The sequence below is a fragment of the Sorex araneus genome, chromosome 3, assembly GCF_027595985.1.
Source record: "Sorex araneus isolate mSorAra2 chromosome 3, mSorAra2.pri, whole genome shotgun sequence".
Taxonomy (NCBI): domain Eukaryota; kingdom Metazoa; phylum Chordata; class Mammalia; order Eulipotyphla; family Soricidae; genus Sorex; species Sorex araneus.
Window position 1 is genome coordinate 197,803,948 of NC_073304.1, and position 16,883 is coordinate 197,820,830.

Consider the following 16,883-nt stretch of genomic DNA (forward strand, 5'->3'; position numbering starts at 1 on the left):
ACCCTGTACAATCTTGGCAGCCGTAAGATTTTTTCTGACTGTACAAAGTTTAGATAATTGCCTCTATGTGAAAGAATGAATGTAATCAGGCCTTTAATACTGTGATTATTTTTATTTCTAGGAAGAGAGAAGGGCACAGTTACCTAAATATCAGCGCAATCTTCCTCGACCAGGACAGGCTCCCATTGGTAATCCCCCGGTTGGACCAATTGGAGGTATGATGCCACCACAACCAGGCATCCCGCAGCAACAAGGAATGAGACCCCCAATGCCGCCACATGGTATTTCTCTTATTATGTTTATTTTAGTTCATGTTTATTAGTAGATTAGAGTACACTTAGTAATAATGTTATCTGCAAGATACATTGCATTTAAAAAAAGTTGACTTAGTCTTTGTTTTTAAATGTGTTTTTTAGGTCAGTACGGTGGTCATCATCAAGGCATGCCAGGTTACCTTCCTGGTGCCATGCCACCATATGGGCAGGGACCGCCAATGGTACCCCCTTACCAAGGCGGGCCTCCTCGACCTCCGATGGGAATGAGACCTCCTGTAATGTCGCAAGGTGGCCGTTACTGATCTTACTTCATCCAATCTAATAGGTTTGGAGATTAAACCTTTTATCAACTTGTGCTGTTTATATAGCCAAGCTTCCGTCAATAAGGCTTCATTGTGACTTTAACAAACATTATCTTCCTACATACCAGGAACTATTGGACATTTATTTTACATGGGAAAAATTATTTGGAATAATAAAGCAGGAACTTTTCCTGAAGTTGCAATTTATACTGTATGGCTTCTTTTTCATGTTTCATCTAGGTTTTTAGAAGTGAAGTATAGTAAATTTGGTTCGTTATATTGTGAAGGCGCTGGAATTACATGAACATACCACCTTAATAAAGGCAAGTTCTGTAATCTTACATTGCTATTTGTAAAGTTATGCCTTCACAGCATTTCAGAATGCTGTTGGACTTCATGTCCCCAACCTAGCTTGGTGAGGGCTGTAACTGTTTCCAAGTACCTGTACATTGGAAGTCTGAATGTGTAATGATATTTAATGTATTTAGAGTTCCTCATGTTGCAGGGCTTAAGAAATCTGACCTACCAAGGTCATGTGACTTTTCTGTACTGTTAAACTTCATTGTAATAAAATGAGAGAAAAAATTATGCCTTTTTATTCATAACTCAGCTGTGGACCACTACCTGAAAGGTTTGTACAAATGCATGCCACAGTAGATGTCCACAAAATCTCATAGTTGCCAATGCAGTTTTTGATATACAATTGAATTATTTGAATTGTAGGTTGTTAGCTGCATGTGTTAAACTGAACCAATATATACTTAATGTTAGTGCTTAAGTTGATAGAACAATTTAGATAAATGAATCATTAGTAATGGGTATTAAATCTATATGTGACCTTTATGCTCCCTTCGTGTTGATATATGTTAGGTGTTATAGTTTTTTTTTTTTAAGATGTTGCTTTATAATACCTTCTTTTCCTGAGAGATGCTTAGAGCCTAGTGCCAGACCCACTCGTTTCCTTCTGATTATTTTGGGATAGCAATATTGTGTGGACCTCAGAACCTCAGCAATTTTTCAGGTGCAAACTTCTAGAAGCTTAAGGTGCATGTAGTAATAGTTCTTTTGTGCTATTAAATTTATAATTAATACCTTTTAATTGTAAAGTGGTAGGAATTAAGTACACCTAAGAATCTTGATATTCCTATATTAAGATTCTTAACGAGTGGATTTACAGATACTATGTTTTTTGAAAAGTAATAGTGTGATTTTTTTACTACTTCAGTAATCCTACAAAAAGCCTTTTAATTCTTGGAAATTTGAATGTTACTATGATCTATGAAGAACTTCTGTATAGGTGACTACTGTTAACTCAGTTTCTTGTTACAAGTCTGAGAATAATGGCTCTTGACTTTGTTTTGGGGCTATGTCCAGTAATGCTCAGGAGATACTCAAGGCTCTGCACTCAGGAATTACTCCTGGGGATACACTCAGGGGATCATACGTGATGCTGGGAATTGAACCTGGGTCTGCTGGGTGCAAAGCAAGTGTACCACCCATTACTATCTGTTCAATCCCCTCTTGCCAGGTTTTGTTTTGTTGTATTTTTAAAACTTCACTTTTACAAGATAATTTAGGATATTTGCTTACCAAATTGTATAGTATAATTAAATGGGTTCAAATTGAGTTTTACTTAGTATTGAGCTAATATCTTAAAATGATTAGTAAAATAAAATCTCTATATGAAGATGTACACTCGATGAAATTGAAAGTTTTTTGGATTGCATTAATGTAGGAAAATATTGGGAAATGTTTTGATCATCGTAGAGAAGCTTGTGACAAAATTATTTAAACAAAACATTTTAGATATGACAGATATGCTATTCTATTATTGTTGCTCTGATCGATTGTTTTAGAATTCCTTTCACTACCATTGAACTTAAAAACCTTAAGTCCAGAACGCTAACATTCATATGTCACCAAGGATCACCAAGGATACATTTCTCTGGCCCGCAGCCAAGTTCTCTCCTACCAAGTTCCTGCCTACCTAGTAGTTCTGAAGTTGTTAAGCCACATTTCTTGGATTTATTTGGTAGTATGTTTTATCATAGTGCTATGGAAAAAACCATTGATAATTTTTTAAAGGTAAAAATATCATGATTCAGTCAAATAGAGTTTCAGTCATTTCATGTACGCTCTTAGCAGTAGTGAACTAAAATGAGTAATCTTTCCGCGTTTGTTTTGAACTTTTAATGCAAAGAGACTTCTATGTGTTTTATTGTTTTCTCTGGCCTAAACGAAGAAACTTGCACTAGGTTTTGTGTGTGTGTGTAGTGTTGAGGATTGAAGTCAAGTCCTCATACACATAAAGCATGCACTTGCCACTGAATTTTCAGTCGTTTTCTATACATAAAGTGATAGAATTTGCATTAAAAGTTAAGGGGCTAGAAAGCCATGAGGTAGTATAGTGAGTTAAGTAGTTGCCTTGCATGCAGTCAACTGAGTTCAATTCCTAGCACTGTATGTAGTCCCCTGAGCAGTGCCAGGTGAGGCCCCAAAACAAAAGTTGAGGGGCTAGAGAGGTAGTAATGGATAAGGACTTGTTTTGCAGATGGTCAACACTGGTTGGGGTCTCAGCACCACATTGGTGTCCTGAGCATATCCAAACCAAATCATCTTACCCATCCCCAACCAAAATTCTAATATTTTTGCTTGGCACTTAAACATCTTGTCTCCTTTGTTAGATACATGGTTCAGGTGGTGCTTATTTGGTATGTTTATACAGTATAATTTGTGCATGCATCATAGTAAGCTTCTAGAAAATATCTTTAACCTGCTTCTGGGGTCCACATGATGGTTAAATTATGAGTGGAATAACTTTTCATTGAAATGAATTAACTTTTGCATATGCTTCCTTAAATAAGAGAAGTTGAGTTAATGTAAACTTCAGCTCCCCTCACAGATAAGTTTTAGGATTTGATATACCAGGTGTGCATTGTGATTATCATATTTAAGGAAGTTGTAAGATTAATGGGGCAGCCAGGGTTGGCACTACCTCATATCCACTCCTATATATCACCTTTAGGTGACAGCAAAAGTAGATTTTGTCTGGCACTAGTTTCTATTGTATAGATTTTACTATGGTGTGATAATTAGACCAGCAGGTGAAGATCAATTTCTTAATGGCTGCTGAGTTACCACCTGAATACTTCATTATTTTAGTAATCTCACACATTTTCTATTGGAAATGGGGAAAATACTCAGTGTGTTCTTATTCTACTGATCAAGTTACATTTTTACCTTATTCTAAGCTTAATTAATCTTATTGTTGGGATATGAGGGGGAGAGAAGAGATCCTCAACTAATTAAATTATGGACTCAGAATGGAATATGGTGGACAAGAGTTTTTTTTAAGCTGCTCTTTTTCCTTTGCTTGCTTGATCATTGGGAGGTTTTTGGGTTTTTTTTTTTTATTTTAATGCATGTCTTTTACATTAATTGGGTAATGTTTTTCTAAAATTAAAATTTTCTTCTTTCTATAGCCCTGCCATAGGACAGGCTGAGGCTGAGTCTCAGTGTTGCCCTGTTCAGTCTGAGGCAAGTGGGATTTATTTTATTCCTTCTAGGGGCTTTCACAGCTTTATGGCTGTTGGATATTTATGTCCCCAAACTTGCAGCAAGTTTGGTGAAGGCCCCTAAATTTAATTAAAATTAGGATTTTTATACTCTTTTGGCAGAGAAGGCTCTATATTAATATTCACGTTTGACTGTGGTGTTAATAAAAGTGATGTGTAAATTTTATGTAATATACTTTGTGTTACATAATATTTTACAGCCTGAGTAATGTTGGTATTATAATGAACCAGTAAATTGACAAAATTTAACATTCTTGATTTGGAGGCATGAGCTGTCATTCAAATTTTACTTTCATCTTTAGGAAAATCTTACTGTTTCTCTCCTCGAATTTAAATTTAACCTCAAGACTTAAGTTTTATCATTGGAAATGCCACTGGATACTGAAATCTACATTCTTAATTGCAAAGTTATATGCTGAACATTAAGGGTGAAAGGTCATCTAGAAATGGTTATGATTTAATATTTCCAAACCTCACCACATTAGAGCAAATGTTAATGTAGAGCCCTATGAAGTTTGGGAAGGTGGTGTGTTGTGTGTATGTATGTGTATGTGTGTGTGTGTGTTTGTGATATGTATATACACAACACATTCAATAAACAGATAATAAAAGTTTGGCTATTATGACATGTTTATAAGATGAGTAGATTAATAATATCTACAGGAAATGAAACCATTTTGAACTATTTTGGAACTATTACTTTGAGCGTTATTTTCAGTCTTTTATGCAGTATTTTATGCAATATTTTATACAGTATTTTATGCAATATGCACGTATTGGATAATACCTGTCTTTGTTTACATCTTAAGTTAGCTCCTGTGATCAAAGGTGTGTATCTGGTGTACAAGGTGAAGAGGAAACTGAGAGGCCAAAACAAAACAATTTTTATTGATTTTTTTCCCATATGTGTTTAAGCCACCATACTTTGCAGATAGTATTTTTCTCTGAACAGTTGAAGAGTAAACAGTGTACAATGTTCATCAGTACTGCTTTCTATGTGATTTTATCTTTGGAAGCAAAAGGAAGAAGCATATTACAGGAATATCGATATTTTTTTTCTTAATTAGTAAACAATGCTTTTTCTGTAATTGAATCAGAATAGAAGATTTAATGTTTCACAAAACAATGTAATAAAAAGACTCCATTGCATTATTTCAAATAACCGTTTTGGTTATTTAAACCCTTTAAGGCTTCTTACATAGTTGGATATGTTTTTGTTGTATCCAACATTCCCATCATGCAAACGATTCAAGAGTGGCAAACGATTCAAGAGTGAAGTTTGTCCTGGTTCTAATAGTAGTAATTTGAAGTTTGTGTTGGGTACAAAGATTCAGATTTTTTTTTTTTTAAATGGACATTTGTTAAAGTTGAAAGAAGATAACTAATAATTTCTTTGTCCCTAAGTTTGTGACCCTGACAAAACTGGTAAATCATGCTAAGTGAAAAAAATGTTATCTAAATTTTATATAAAACAGGTTCGTCTTTTTTGGGGGGATGGATGATACTGGAATTTGAACACAGGGCCTTACACATGCAAGGCATAGGATCTCACACTGAATTAGAAATTGCTAGCTCCTTAAAGGTAAAATACTACATACCTGTAATGAATAACTTTTGTGTGTTCTTCCAAAATGAAATGGGTTTTCTCTTTAGCTTTATGAAAGAAATGATCTGAAACATTTTAGTTACAAAGTTATGGATGGTAGTAGAGATTTTTGTAAGTAAGGATTAACATACATTACACTAGCTGTCATGACAGTAAGTAACGGTTCATTTTCTTCTTCTTTTTTTTTTAACCTCCCTGTATTTTGTTTTCTGTATTCTGAATCATAATAAATTATCATTTTGGTTTTTTTTGCATAGAAATGAATTTTTTTCTGTGTGATTTCTTGGCAAACTATAAAGCTCTTTAATGAGTGTAGTGCCATGCAGTAGTAAATATTTATGGTATTTCGTTTTCAGGGTTATAATTATCTTAAGCACTTAGGCACCTGCAGATCTAAATGAAAACATGCGTAGAAAATGAACAAAGCAGAAATTTTTCAGTTTATTATTCTTACTGAATTTTGCTGATAAATTTACTGAATTTCAAAAGTGCAGTCTCAGTAGTTTCTTTTTGTTTGGGGGCCACACTCAGCAGCGCTCAGAGCTTTACTTCTGCTCTACTTAGTGGTCACTCTTGTTCTGTGGTTGGCCACATGCAAGGCAAATGTATTTCTTCCTGATCCCATTTCAGTAATATTTTAAATAACCAACTCCCCACTTGATGTTTCTATAGGGAAATCAGTTCAAACAGTTTTTTTTTTTTTTTTCCTTTTTTGTTCACACTAAGCAATGCTCAGGGGTTTCTCCTGGTGGTGCTTGAGGGACCATATGGGATGCCGGGGATAGAATCCAGGTTGGCCATGTGCAAGGCAAATGCCCTACCCACTGTACTATTGTTCCGGCTCCATTGAAAGCAGTTCTTAAACAAAAACTAGTTTTAGTCAATGAACTAAGAAAATAATTTAAAAGCTTTTTTTAAGACCACTCCCAAATGTACTCCAGGACCAATCCTGTAGTTGGGTTTGAACTTGGGTATTCCTCATATAAAATGTGTTTGTCAATTGAGCTATATCTTCCAGCCCTAAAAACCTGCTCTGGGTCTATTCTTTCATAATTGGTTATGGGAAAGGGTGGTTTTTTTTTTCTTCCCCTACTTTGGAAAAAAAATATGGAAAGAAAGGCTTTGTCCGAAAATTTGAAATAATTGAGTTATTTGAAATTTTGTATGTTTTTGAAAGTTATTATACTATGAATATAGAAGCCACTAAGGCACAAATGGGACAGGGTTATTTTGTTGTTGTTTTGGGGCCATACCCAAGTATTCAGGCTTACTCCTCATTCTGTGCTCAGGATTATTAATCACTCCTGGCAGTGCTTGGGAGAACCATAGGGGTTCTGGGAATGAATCCTGGGTCTATTGCATGCAAGCCTTACCCACTGTACTATCCTTCTGACCCAGAAATGGAGATCTTCACTGAAGCTAGTTTGAAATTATTCGTGTGAAGAAAATTTTTAGTATTGTGTTTATTATAAAGACTTTCCAGATTAGATTCTTTAGGAGATACATGCACAGTTATGAGACTTTTATTTTTTATCAAATTAACTGCTGAGAGGATAGTATTAAGTAAAATTTCAATGATTATTGGAGTCCTACCTGTTTTACCTTACTTGTTTTGGGAGTCATACCCACAGTGCTTATGGCTTACTCCTAACTGTACTCATAGATCACTTCTGGCAGTGTTCAAGGGACCATATGTGGTGCCAGAAATCTAACCCCATTTGGCCATGTGCAAGGCAAGGACCTTATCTGCTATACTCTGTCTGCCCCTGTTAAATCTAAGTGCCATAAATGATGTTATAAGGTGGTGTAATGTCACGGCTGAGTAATGTGCTGTGTATCTGTATGGTCAGGGGTTTGTGTGAAGCTGTTTTGTAAAGTGGAGTCCTTTATTGGAATTCTCTAAATTCTCTGGCATTCCTACTGTGTCTGGGTATTGTCTTTTTTGTTCATGGCATTGTTGAATCTCTGTGCCTTTACTTTTGGCTAAATTTTGGAATTCAGTGAAATTGAAATTGGATAAAGATTCTCTTTCCCTGGCTTTATTACAGACAGACTGTTTGCAGATAGTGATTATTTGAGAGGGGTCATTATGTAGTATCAGTGAATTAGACATCGAATGTGGGCGGGAGATCTTGTGGGTGCCGATTGTATGCCTTGCGTCAGGTGACTGGGGGGTTAGCTTGCACCTGGTACCCTTAGCACTGCCTGGAGCAACCTAAGCACTTTCGTGAGAAGTCCATAACTGCCTGGGTGTGGCCTAAAGAAAACCATGACATTTTAGTGTAGTGAAAATCAACAGTATTCTGCCTCTTAAATTGGTTAGGTTTTTACCATATTATTTCCCTGTCTGTATTAAGAATCATGAAGCTACCAAGTAGACCAAGAGGGGAATTACAAGTTCCTGTTTGAGTTAAGAAAATAGGGGCCATCTAGTTTTTGAGTAAGCCTGCCTTTTAGCATCCAAGCTTCAAGACAAGCAGAGTTTACTGTAGTGTCATTGTTTGAAAATTGAAAAATTTTTAATAAGAAAATGAAAATCAAATTATTGAAAATTGAATTAAAGTTAAAATATTTGGCACTGAGAGGGTGTATAAATTAAGTGTGGAAAGTATCAGTGCTTGCCCTCACATCTCCCTCATATAAACACGCCCCAATCAATCCCTTTTTTGTAGTAAATTTTGAAGCATAATGGGGTTTTTGTTTTGTTTGGGAACTGTACCCAGCAGTGCTCAGGGCTGACTTCTGTCTCTGAATTTAGGGATAACTCCTGGTGAGCTCAAGAGACAATATGGAGTGTCAGGGAGTGAACTGGGTTGGCCAAATTAAAGGCAAGTTCCTTACCTGCCGTATAATCCATCTAGCCCCTGGAATACATTTTTTTTAATGTGTCCAAGAGATAATACAGTGTTGTTAAAAGTCAGCGTCACGAGTTCACTCTAAAATTAATATCTAATGTAAGGTAACTTTTTTTTAAGACTTAGACTATTTTAAATGTATTAATGTCTGAGGAAATTTAATGCACAATGACTTTTAAACTATGGATTGAACTCCTCAGTTTAATACACTTTGTGTTTTTGTTAACTAGCAGCAGAATTTCAGCATTTGCTACTTACTGGTAGAGAAGAAAAATCCCACAGCCCTGCCAGTACAGGTTAGTTTAATCTGTAAGTACTTGATGTTCCTTTTTTTTTTTTTTAAACCAACAAACCATATCCATATAACTCACACGCAAAAAAACTGCAGTTACTTAAATGTGAGTATATAACTAATAATAGATCCATTGGACACTTTTAGACAGTGCTTGAACCAAAGTAGCTCTAAGTTTGTTAACTTCAGTTCTTAATGAAGGTGTAATACTGTTCTTTTATAATTTGGTAGTGGTTGAATTTAGACACATTGTACATAAAAGGAAAGACAGTGATAGTTCCATTGGCTATAAGATTCTTTTTGGTGGTATATGGGCAGGGCTTTGGGGCTAGGGTCTTGTCTTTTATCTAGTTCATGATGATTCTCATATTTATCCCTTAACTTTTACAGTATATATCATTGTAAGAAAAGTCAAGTTTCTTCATTGATATTTAGTCAGCAAGTAGGATGTTTTTATTTTTTGTTTTTAATTGATCATCATAACTTAGCTTGATTTTTCTCCTTTTGTAAACTATAAACTTTTTTTCTGTTGATGCACCAGCACTCTGTTTATTTTTCTTCGTATTAACAATAACAAACCCTACTTTGTTAACCAAGAAATCTGGACACAGTTCACCATGTGTTCCTTTTGAGGATTTTTATGTGGAGATTTAAAATGTGAGGGGATCTTTCTTTAGGAGAACCTTCCCATAATCTGGGTTCTTCTTCCTCTTCCTTTCCATTTTCCTAAATAAAGTCTCTTCTGAACTCAGTTTTGGTTTTTTTTTTTTCCTCAAATGTTGTGGAGAATAGTGAAATTTTTATTGGTTCAGTCAGACTTCATTATTTAATCCATCCTCCCAAGTTCTCCTTTAACTTTCAAATTCTGTGATTTAAACCCATGGAGAGAATAAAATACACTATATATTCTAGCATAAACATGACGCTCAAATTCAGTTTCCTTACATGAAAATTAGTGAAGAATTTGCGTAGGATACATATAGTGGTAGTGATTTCCTTAAAACTGTCTTAACACTGCGACCAGAGATAGTACAGACTGTAGGGTGCTTTCCTTGTGTGCGGCAAACTCAGGTTTGATCTCCGGTATCCCATATGGTCCCCCAAGCAACACCAGAAGTGATCTGTGAGCATCTATGTGTGGCAAAAAACCAAAACAAAACCAAAAACATCTAGCACTGTTTATCTGGTGAGTACTTAATCTTAGACTTTTGCATATAAAGCTTTGATTTTTTTTTTATTTTTAATTTCCCTTTTGCTTTTTGTACCACCCAGCAGTAGGGCTTACTCTTGACTCTGCACAGGGTTATTCCTGGAGATGCTCTCTGGGTATATACTTCCTTTTTTAAAAGATGGGGACACATTTGATGAAAGGTACGAATCCTCTGGAATTCTACATTCTTTATTCTCTGAATCAGGAATATTAAAGTAATTGTTTACCTAATTTCTTTTTCATTTAGCAATAAAAGCACAGAAATAGAGCACAAATATTTAAATTTTTTTGTATGAAAAAAGTATTAAGGGTTTTTTGTTCTGTTTTTTTTTTTTTAGTGCTGGGACTTACATATGCAAGGCTTGTGCTTTAACTCTGAGACACATTCTCAGCCTTTAAAAACTCATGTTCCGGGGCCATTTTTGACAGTGCTCTGGGGACCATAAGTATAGTGGATTGAACAGGAATCACCTACATCTCTTAGGCTTAAACATATTTAAAACTGTTTTAAGCTCAAGGTTTTATTTTTAGTTGACTGTCCAGAGTTTTGCTGTTTTTGGTTTCCATGTTAAATGGTTGTAAAATATACCAAAATTTCTTAGTCTAGCAGAAGCTGTTGGTGTACTTTATGAGTAATTTTAAGAGAGTTAAAATCGAAACGGACTGCTTACCTAAGTTGGTTGTGCCAACCTATTACTCGGAGGAATTCTCTTTAGAGTGGGACTTATTAACTTTAAAGAACTCTAAATATAAACTTGCATTACTCTAAACCAGCAGACAAACATAGGCTAGAAGTGCTGAGTTGAGACAGACACTGTATGAGAGTGGTATAAGAGTTAATGCTGAATACATTTTTAGCTGAATTATACCCCCGTAAATATCTTTCCCCAGAAGTAATAAGAGGATTTTTTTCCTTCTAGTCTTGATTTGAGAATATTTTCGCTTTATATTTCTTTTTTGCAATTTTTATAAAAAAACAAATGAGTGCTTTTTGGTATGAAGAATGATAGTCTCCCAAAATCTAAAAATTAATGAGTATGTGATAATGGCAATGTATTCTTCTAGATAAGCACTAAACAAAGTATGGATCCTCAATTTATGTCTTTAAGATTTAAGGTGAAGTAATTTCTAAGGAATACTCTCCTTTCCTAGCAAGGATAAGCAGAAAACTTGGTAAGTATATAATATTAAATGCATGTAATAGTGATGAGAGTAAATAGCCAAATTTGCATAGTTTAAGATGGTTGTTTGAAGACCAAGAATTGAATCTCCTTATGACTTAATATGTATCTAGCAGTTTGACACATTTTTGTACATCATTAAATCGAAATGTACCTTACTCCTTTGTCTGGTTGGTTTTCTTTTTATATACTACTTTTAAATGTTTTACATTTCAGCTCTATCCAGGGTTGAAATAAGTAAATTATTTTAAGTTGCTTACATGGCTTTACTTAAAATCCCATGATGACTTTCATTAAAACTGATGAGGCAACTAATGAAAGAGTGGGGAGGGTTGGAGGCACACATTCGCCTGTTTTGGAATATAGTAAAGAACCAATGCATAAGAATAAAAATAAAATGGTAGGCATTTTACTATTGTTTAAATGTTAGTTCCTTTATAAAATCTATTAATTTACACATAGGTGTTTAATCTAAACTTAATGTATGGAATAGTGCTTTTTAAATGAAGAGGGAAACATTAGGAAATCAGTATTTCCCCCCTCAACTCCCTTCTGTTCTATATGACCAATATGTCTCTGGTTAAGGTGAATGTTTGATCGTTGCACTTGGGAAACTACTTTACATTGGAAAAATATATTCCATTTCTTTTCAGTCTAGTATAGTATTCTTTTGAAAAGCGGTACAAGATGCCCAGTGGGTTATAGTGAATGGTGGGGGTTCCTTACTTTAATTCACTTTCCAGACTTCATTTCATTATACATATACGCAAGAAGGGAAATGAAGAACAAGGATCATGATGGTAAGATGTACCTCAACAAAACAAAAATGGAGAGATGGTTAATGGTAGCTGCATGATAATCTGATCCAGCTTAAGCATGACTAGTGTTCTGCTTTTTATGTAAAAATAAATTTAAAGATCAGAGTGACAGTACTGTGGGAGGGCTTTTTCTTGCATGTGGTCAGCCTGGTCATTAAAAAATGAGTACCACAGGGCCTGAAGTGATAGTGCAGCGGGTAAGTTGCTTGCCTTGCCAGTTTCATGACGTGTATGTATGGTTCCCCAAACAGCAGGGCTGAGCTCCGTGGGGTGAGGCCCAATAAAACTAAAAGAAACCAGCGCCATAAATTGTGCAAGTGCTCATGTCAGGCAGCAATTCTTGCCTCTGAACCCCAAATGGGAAATGTACCTGGGTATTTCACACTGGTTCATTTCTGAATTTATTAAAAAAAATTGTTACTTTTTCTTTTTCTTTTCTTTTTAATTTTTTTTTTTTTTAATTCATTTTGGGTCACACCTGGCGGTGCTCAGGGGTTACTCCTGGCTTTGCACTCGGGAATTCTGGTGGTGCTCAGGGGACTATACTGGATGCTGGAAATTGAACCTGAGTAGGCTGCGTGCAAGTCAAACGCCCTACCCGCTGTGCTATTGCTCCAGCCCCTCATGTTCCTGTTCCTCTTTTATATAAAACGTTTACTAAAAAGCTAGCCAGCATCTAAGCTATAAGTAACATTTTCATGTTTTTTTTTTTGTTTTTGTTTTTCTTTTTTTTTTTTTGCTTTTTGGGTCACACCCAGTGATGCTCAGGGTTCACTCCTGGCTCTGCACTCAGGAATTACCCCTGGCCGTGCTCAGGGGACCATATGGGATGCTGGGAATTGAACCCCGGTCAACCAGGTGCAAGGCAAATGCCCTACCCGCTGTGCTATCACTCCAGCCCCATCATGGGTTTTGTTTTAAAATAAAAATTTTTCTTGTATTCTGCTTGCAAATTTGTATAGAAAGCATTTTAAGAGAGCATACCAGATATTCATATAAACTTTGGTTTTGGGGCCACACCAGGTGATGCTCAGAAATTACTTCTAGCTTTGCATTCAGGAATTGTTTCTCTTTGGGTCTGATCTAGCTTAAGCATGACTAGTGTTCTGCTTTTTATGTAAAAATAAATTTAAGGATCAGAGTGAAAGTACTGTGGGAGGGCTTTGATGTTCAGAGGTTACTCCTTACTCTGCACTCAGGACTTAATTCTGACGGTGCTTGGGGTGTCCTGGTGTACCGGGGATTAAACCCAGGTCAACCTGCGTTGGCCCCATGAAAGGCAAATGCCATACCTTCTGTACTGTTTTTTGGTCCTGCAATCAGGAAATTCACCTTGGTGTACCATGTGGCGCTGGGATTGAACCCAGGTTGACCTCATGCAAGGTAAGCACCTTACTGGCTGTACTGTCACTCAGGCCACTCATACAAGCTTTTTTTCCAAGAGATGAGTGATGGAGCTAATCCTTACCTATAAGTTTTGTTTGGGGACCACACCTAGTAGTGGGCAGGGCTTCTGGCTTAGCACCCAGGAATAATTCCTGTTGGTGTTTGGGAAACATTGAGAAAGCCAGGGATCCGACAAGTGGTGTTAGCCTCATACAAGGCAGTTGTTTCTTCCCACATACTAAGCCATTTTCCCCCTACAAATAGTATTTTTTGTTTCATGTTTGGGGCTGTATGAGTGTTAGGTTTTTTCTTCAGCTGCTTTTGGACAAATTAGAAGTCGAGTACAGTGGGTAGGGCATTTGCTTTGCCAACCTGGGGTCAATTCCCAGCATCCCATATGGTCCCCTGAGCACCGCCAGGAGGAATTCCTGAGTGCAGGGCTAGGAGTAACTCACGTATTGCCAGATGTGACCAAAAAGCAAAAAAGAAGAAAAAAAAAGTCCGAGACTGACACCTGCAATTTTTTTTCTGTTGTGGGGAGAGGCCCACACCTGGCTGGTTTAGGACCCTCTGGAGCACTAGGGTTCGAACTGAATCAGCCACATGAAAGGCAAGTGTCTTGCTACTGTACTATCACTTCAGCTTTATAAAATTTTCTTCCTTGCAAGGAGATAGCTCGCAAATAGCACTCAACAGAGCATGGTGTCCTCTCAGCAATACTAGACAGTACTGTGGGCCTACCACATTTCCTTCCATGTGCTACATCCCTTTGAAGTTTCTGCCTGGAACTGAAGCGGTATTTTCTCAAGCAAGTAATACAGCTTTTTTGCATCATCTGAAGGCTAATACCATAGGAAATATTTTTAATTTTTGTTGAAATTCTATTGTCTCGTAGGATTTGGGGGGAAGTGATATTTATTGTATAGGACACATCTGCGTCATCATTTTTGTTTCTCCTTTTAGTTTTGTAGGGTTGCAGAGGTTGTTGACTAAGCATTCAAGCTAAACTATAATTTGAAAAAAGGATATTTATTTTTACATCTGATTTCTAGTTGTGCTTTCTTATTTTTTAGTTTATGGGCCACGCATGACAATGATCAGGCCTTACTCCTCACTCTGTGCTCATGGACCTGATGATTCTTGGGGGAACCGTAAGGGATGCTGGGGATTGAACCCAGATCAGCTGCCTACTAAAGGCAAGTCTTCCCCTACTTATTGTACTATTTGTCCAAACCTTTGATTGCAGTTACGTTTTTATCTAAAAGTTGGAGGATTTTTTTCCCATTAAAAGGAATTTGTTGTCCAAGATCATTAATTATTTGACTGTTGCTAAGGTGAATAAAAAAATTCATCTACACTTGTCTAAGCTTATTTCATTAACTTTTCTCCAGTATAATTTATTATATTATTGGGAATGAACTATTATACACGTCTCTTTTAGCAGTGTATTTTGTGTGTGCGCCCTGGGAATTTGGAATATTTTTTTTTTTTTTTCTTTTTGGGTCACACCCGGCGATGCACAGGGGTTACTCCTGGCTCTGCACTCAGGAATTACCCCTGGCCGTGCTCAGGGGACCATATGGGATGCTGGGATTTGAACCCGGGTCGGCCGCGTGCAAGGCAAACGCCCTACCCGCTGTGCTATCTCTCCAGCCCCTGGAATATGTTTAAGGGCCAGAGTGACAGTACAGTGGGTAATACACTTATCTTCATGCAGCTAACCTAGGTTCATTTCCCAGAACCCTGTGTGGTCCTCTGAGCCCGGCCGTGAGTAGTACCTAAACACAGCCAGGAGTCCCCTGAGCACCACCAGATGTGACTCAAAATCAAAAAAAAACGGAGTTTCTAGCAGGGAGAGGTAACATATTTGTAGGTTATTATGGTCAAGGGGACAGGTTCAGATTATAAGGTGGTAACAGAAGTAGCATGCCAGTTAAGGGGTGCTAGGGTGCACACTTGGCAGCGTTCAGAGCTTAATTCTGGCTCTGCTCCTGTTGGCACTTTGTGGATCACATGTGAATCCAGGGATCACCCTGTGTCTGTTGCATCCAAGGCAAGCAACCTACCCACTCTGCTATTCCTGCCCAGCATGTCAGTTTAAGCTTTAAATTGTAACATGCAATCAAATCTCCATTTACTGATTTTATTATGTAGAGTATGTTTGTCACACCTGACAGTGCTTTGGGCTTAACACCTTCCTGGCAAACACCCTGCCCATTAATACAGAAGCTGTGAAAGAGGACCTTCCCTTGCCTGGTGGTGGGATGACTAAGTATAGAGCTGGAGTGATATTACAGCAAGTAGGGTGTTTGCCTTGCCCATAGCTGACCGGGGTTTGATCCATGGCACCCCACTGTTCTCTCAAGCCCACCGGAAGTGATCCCTGAGCACTAGGTGTGGCCCAAAACAAAAAAAATAAGTTCCTGGGCATGAGGTGGACAGATATTGAAAAGAATATGACCTAAGGATGAATCATGTGAAACTTCTGTCTCAGTATAGCCCTCTTTCTTAGGGGGTGGTTATGGCTTTACACATTAAAGGCAGTTATTCTGCCATGAGCTACATCCCTGTCCCCTTTAGCCCTCCTTTCTGGGTTTGGGGCCCTACCTGACAGTTGTCTTTGGTAGTATTCCCAGCCCTATAGTAAGATCCATTGGGTCCATGACAGTACCTGGGATCAGATCTGTGGCACCCTTTAGGTGTCCAGGTAGTATTGGGGAAATACTCCTTGTGATTACCCCAGAGGGAAAGCCACGTGGTACTGGGGATCAAAACCCAGGTCTTTCCATATGGAGTGCATGCTCTCTTGCCCTTTGCCCTTTCTCCCTGACCCCAAAAGAGAAAGCTTAAATACAGAAATGGAAACAGTAATGAAAGTGTTTCCTAAGTGAACCAAGGCTTCATGGTTTAGAGCTTCTCTACATGATAGACATGAGGGCTTTGGTTTGATGCCCGATTTCTGCGTGTTCACCAAGCTGTCCTGTTGGGGATTCTTTGTATAGTCCAGCTCTGCTGTCTGTCATCCCTAGTACTGCATGGCAATTCCGGCTGCAACAATGAGTCTCTTGCCTAAAAGGTGTGCAAGCACAGCGAAAGCTACAGCCGGGTGTTTGTGTGACACAACCATCAAGGGAAAGGAGGATAGATGAGGAGTCAGGACTTCAGTGAATTCTGCACAACTTCCAAAGAACTGACCCCTCAGCCGCCTCAAACTGTTGAACAAAATGTAAGGGAAAGCTTCTGCACAAATTGAGATGTCAATATCACTCTGCTTGGGGCTGGAGCGATAGCACAGCGGGTAGGGCGTTTGCCTTGCACGCAGCCGACCCGAGTTCGATTCCCAGCATCCCACATGGTCCCTTGTGCACCGCCAGGGGTAATTC

At 37.6% G+C, this 16,883-nt stretch overlaps 1 protein-coding gene across 6 annotated transcripts in view; it reads left to right on the forward strand.

Annotated features, from left to right (window-relative positions):
• Positions 1-14,857, forward strand: part of ZNF207 (zinc finger protein 207) — a 34,944-nt gene extending 20,087 nt beyond the window's left edge. For all 6 annotated transcript variants that reach the window (XM_055130007.1, XM_055130009.1, XM_055130008.1 and 3 more), the window contains 2 exons: positions 122-281; positions 417-14,857. In XM_055130007.1, coding sequence (XP_054985982.1) covers positions 122-281; positions 417-577 — 321 coding nt within the window. In that variant the 3' untranslated portion in view covers positions 578-14,857. The remainder of the gene's footprint in view (positions 1-121; positions 282-416) is intronic.
• Positions 14,858-16,883: the final 2,026 nt, after the last annotated feature.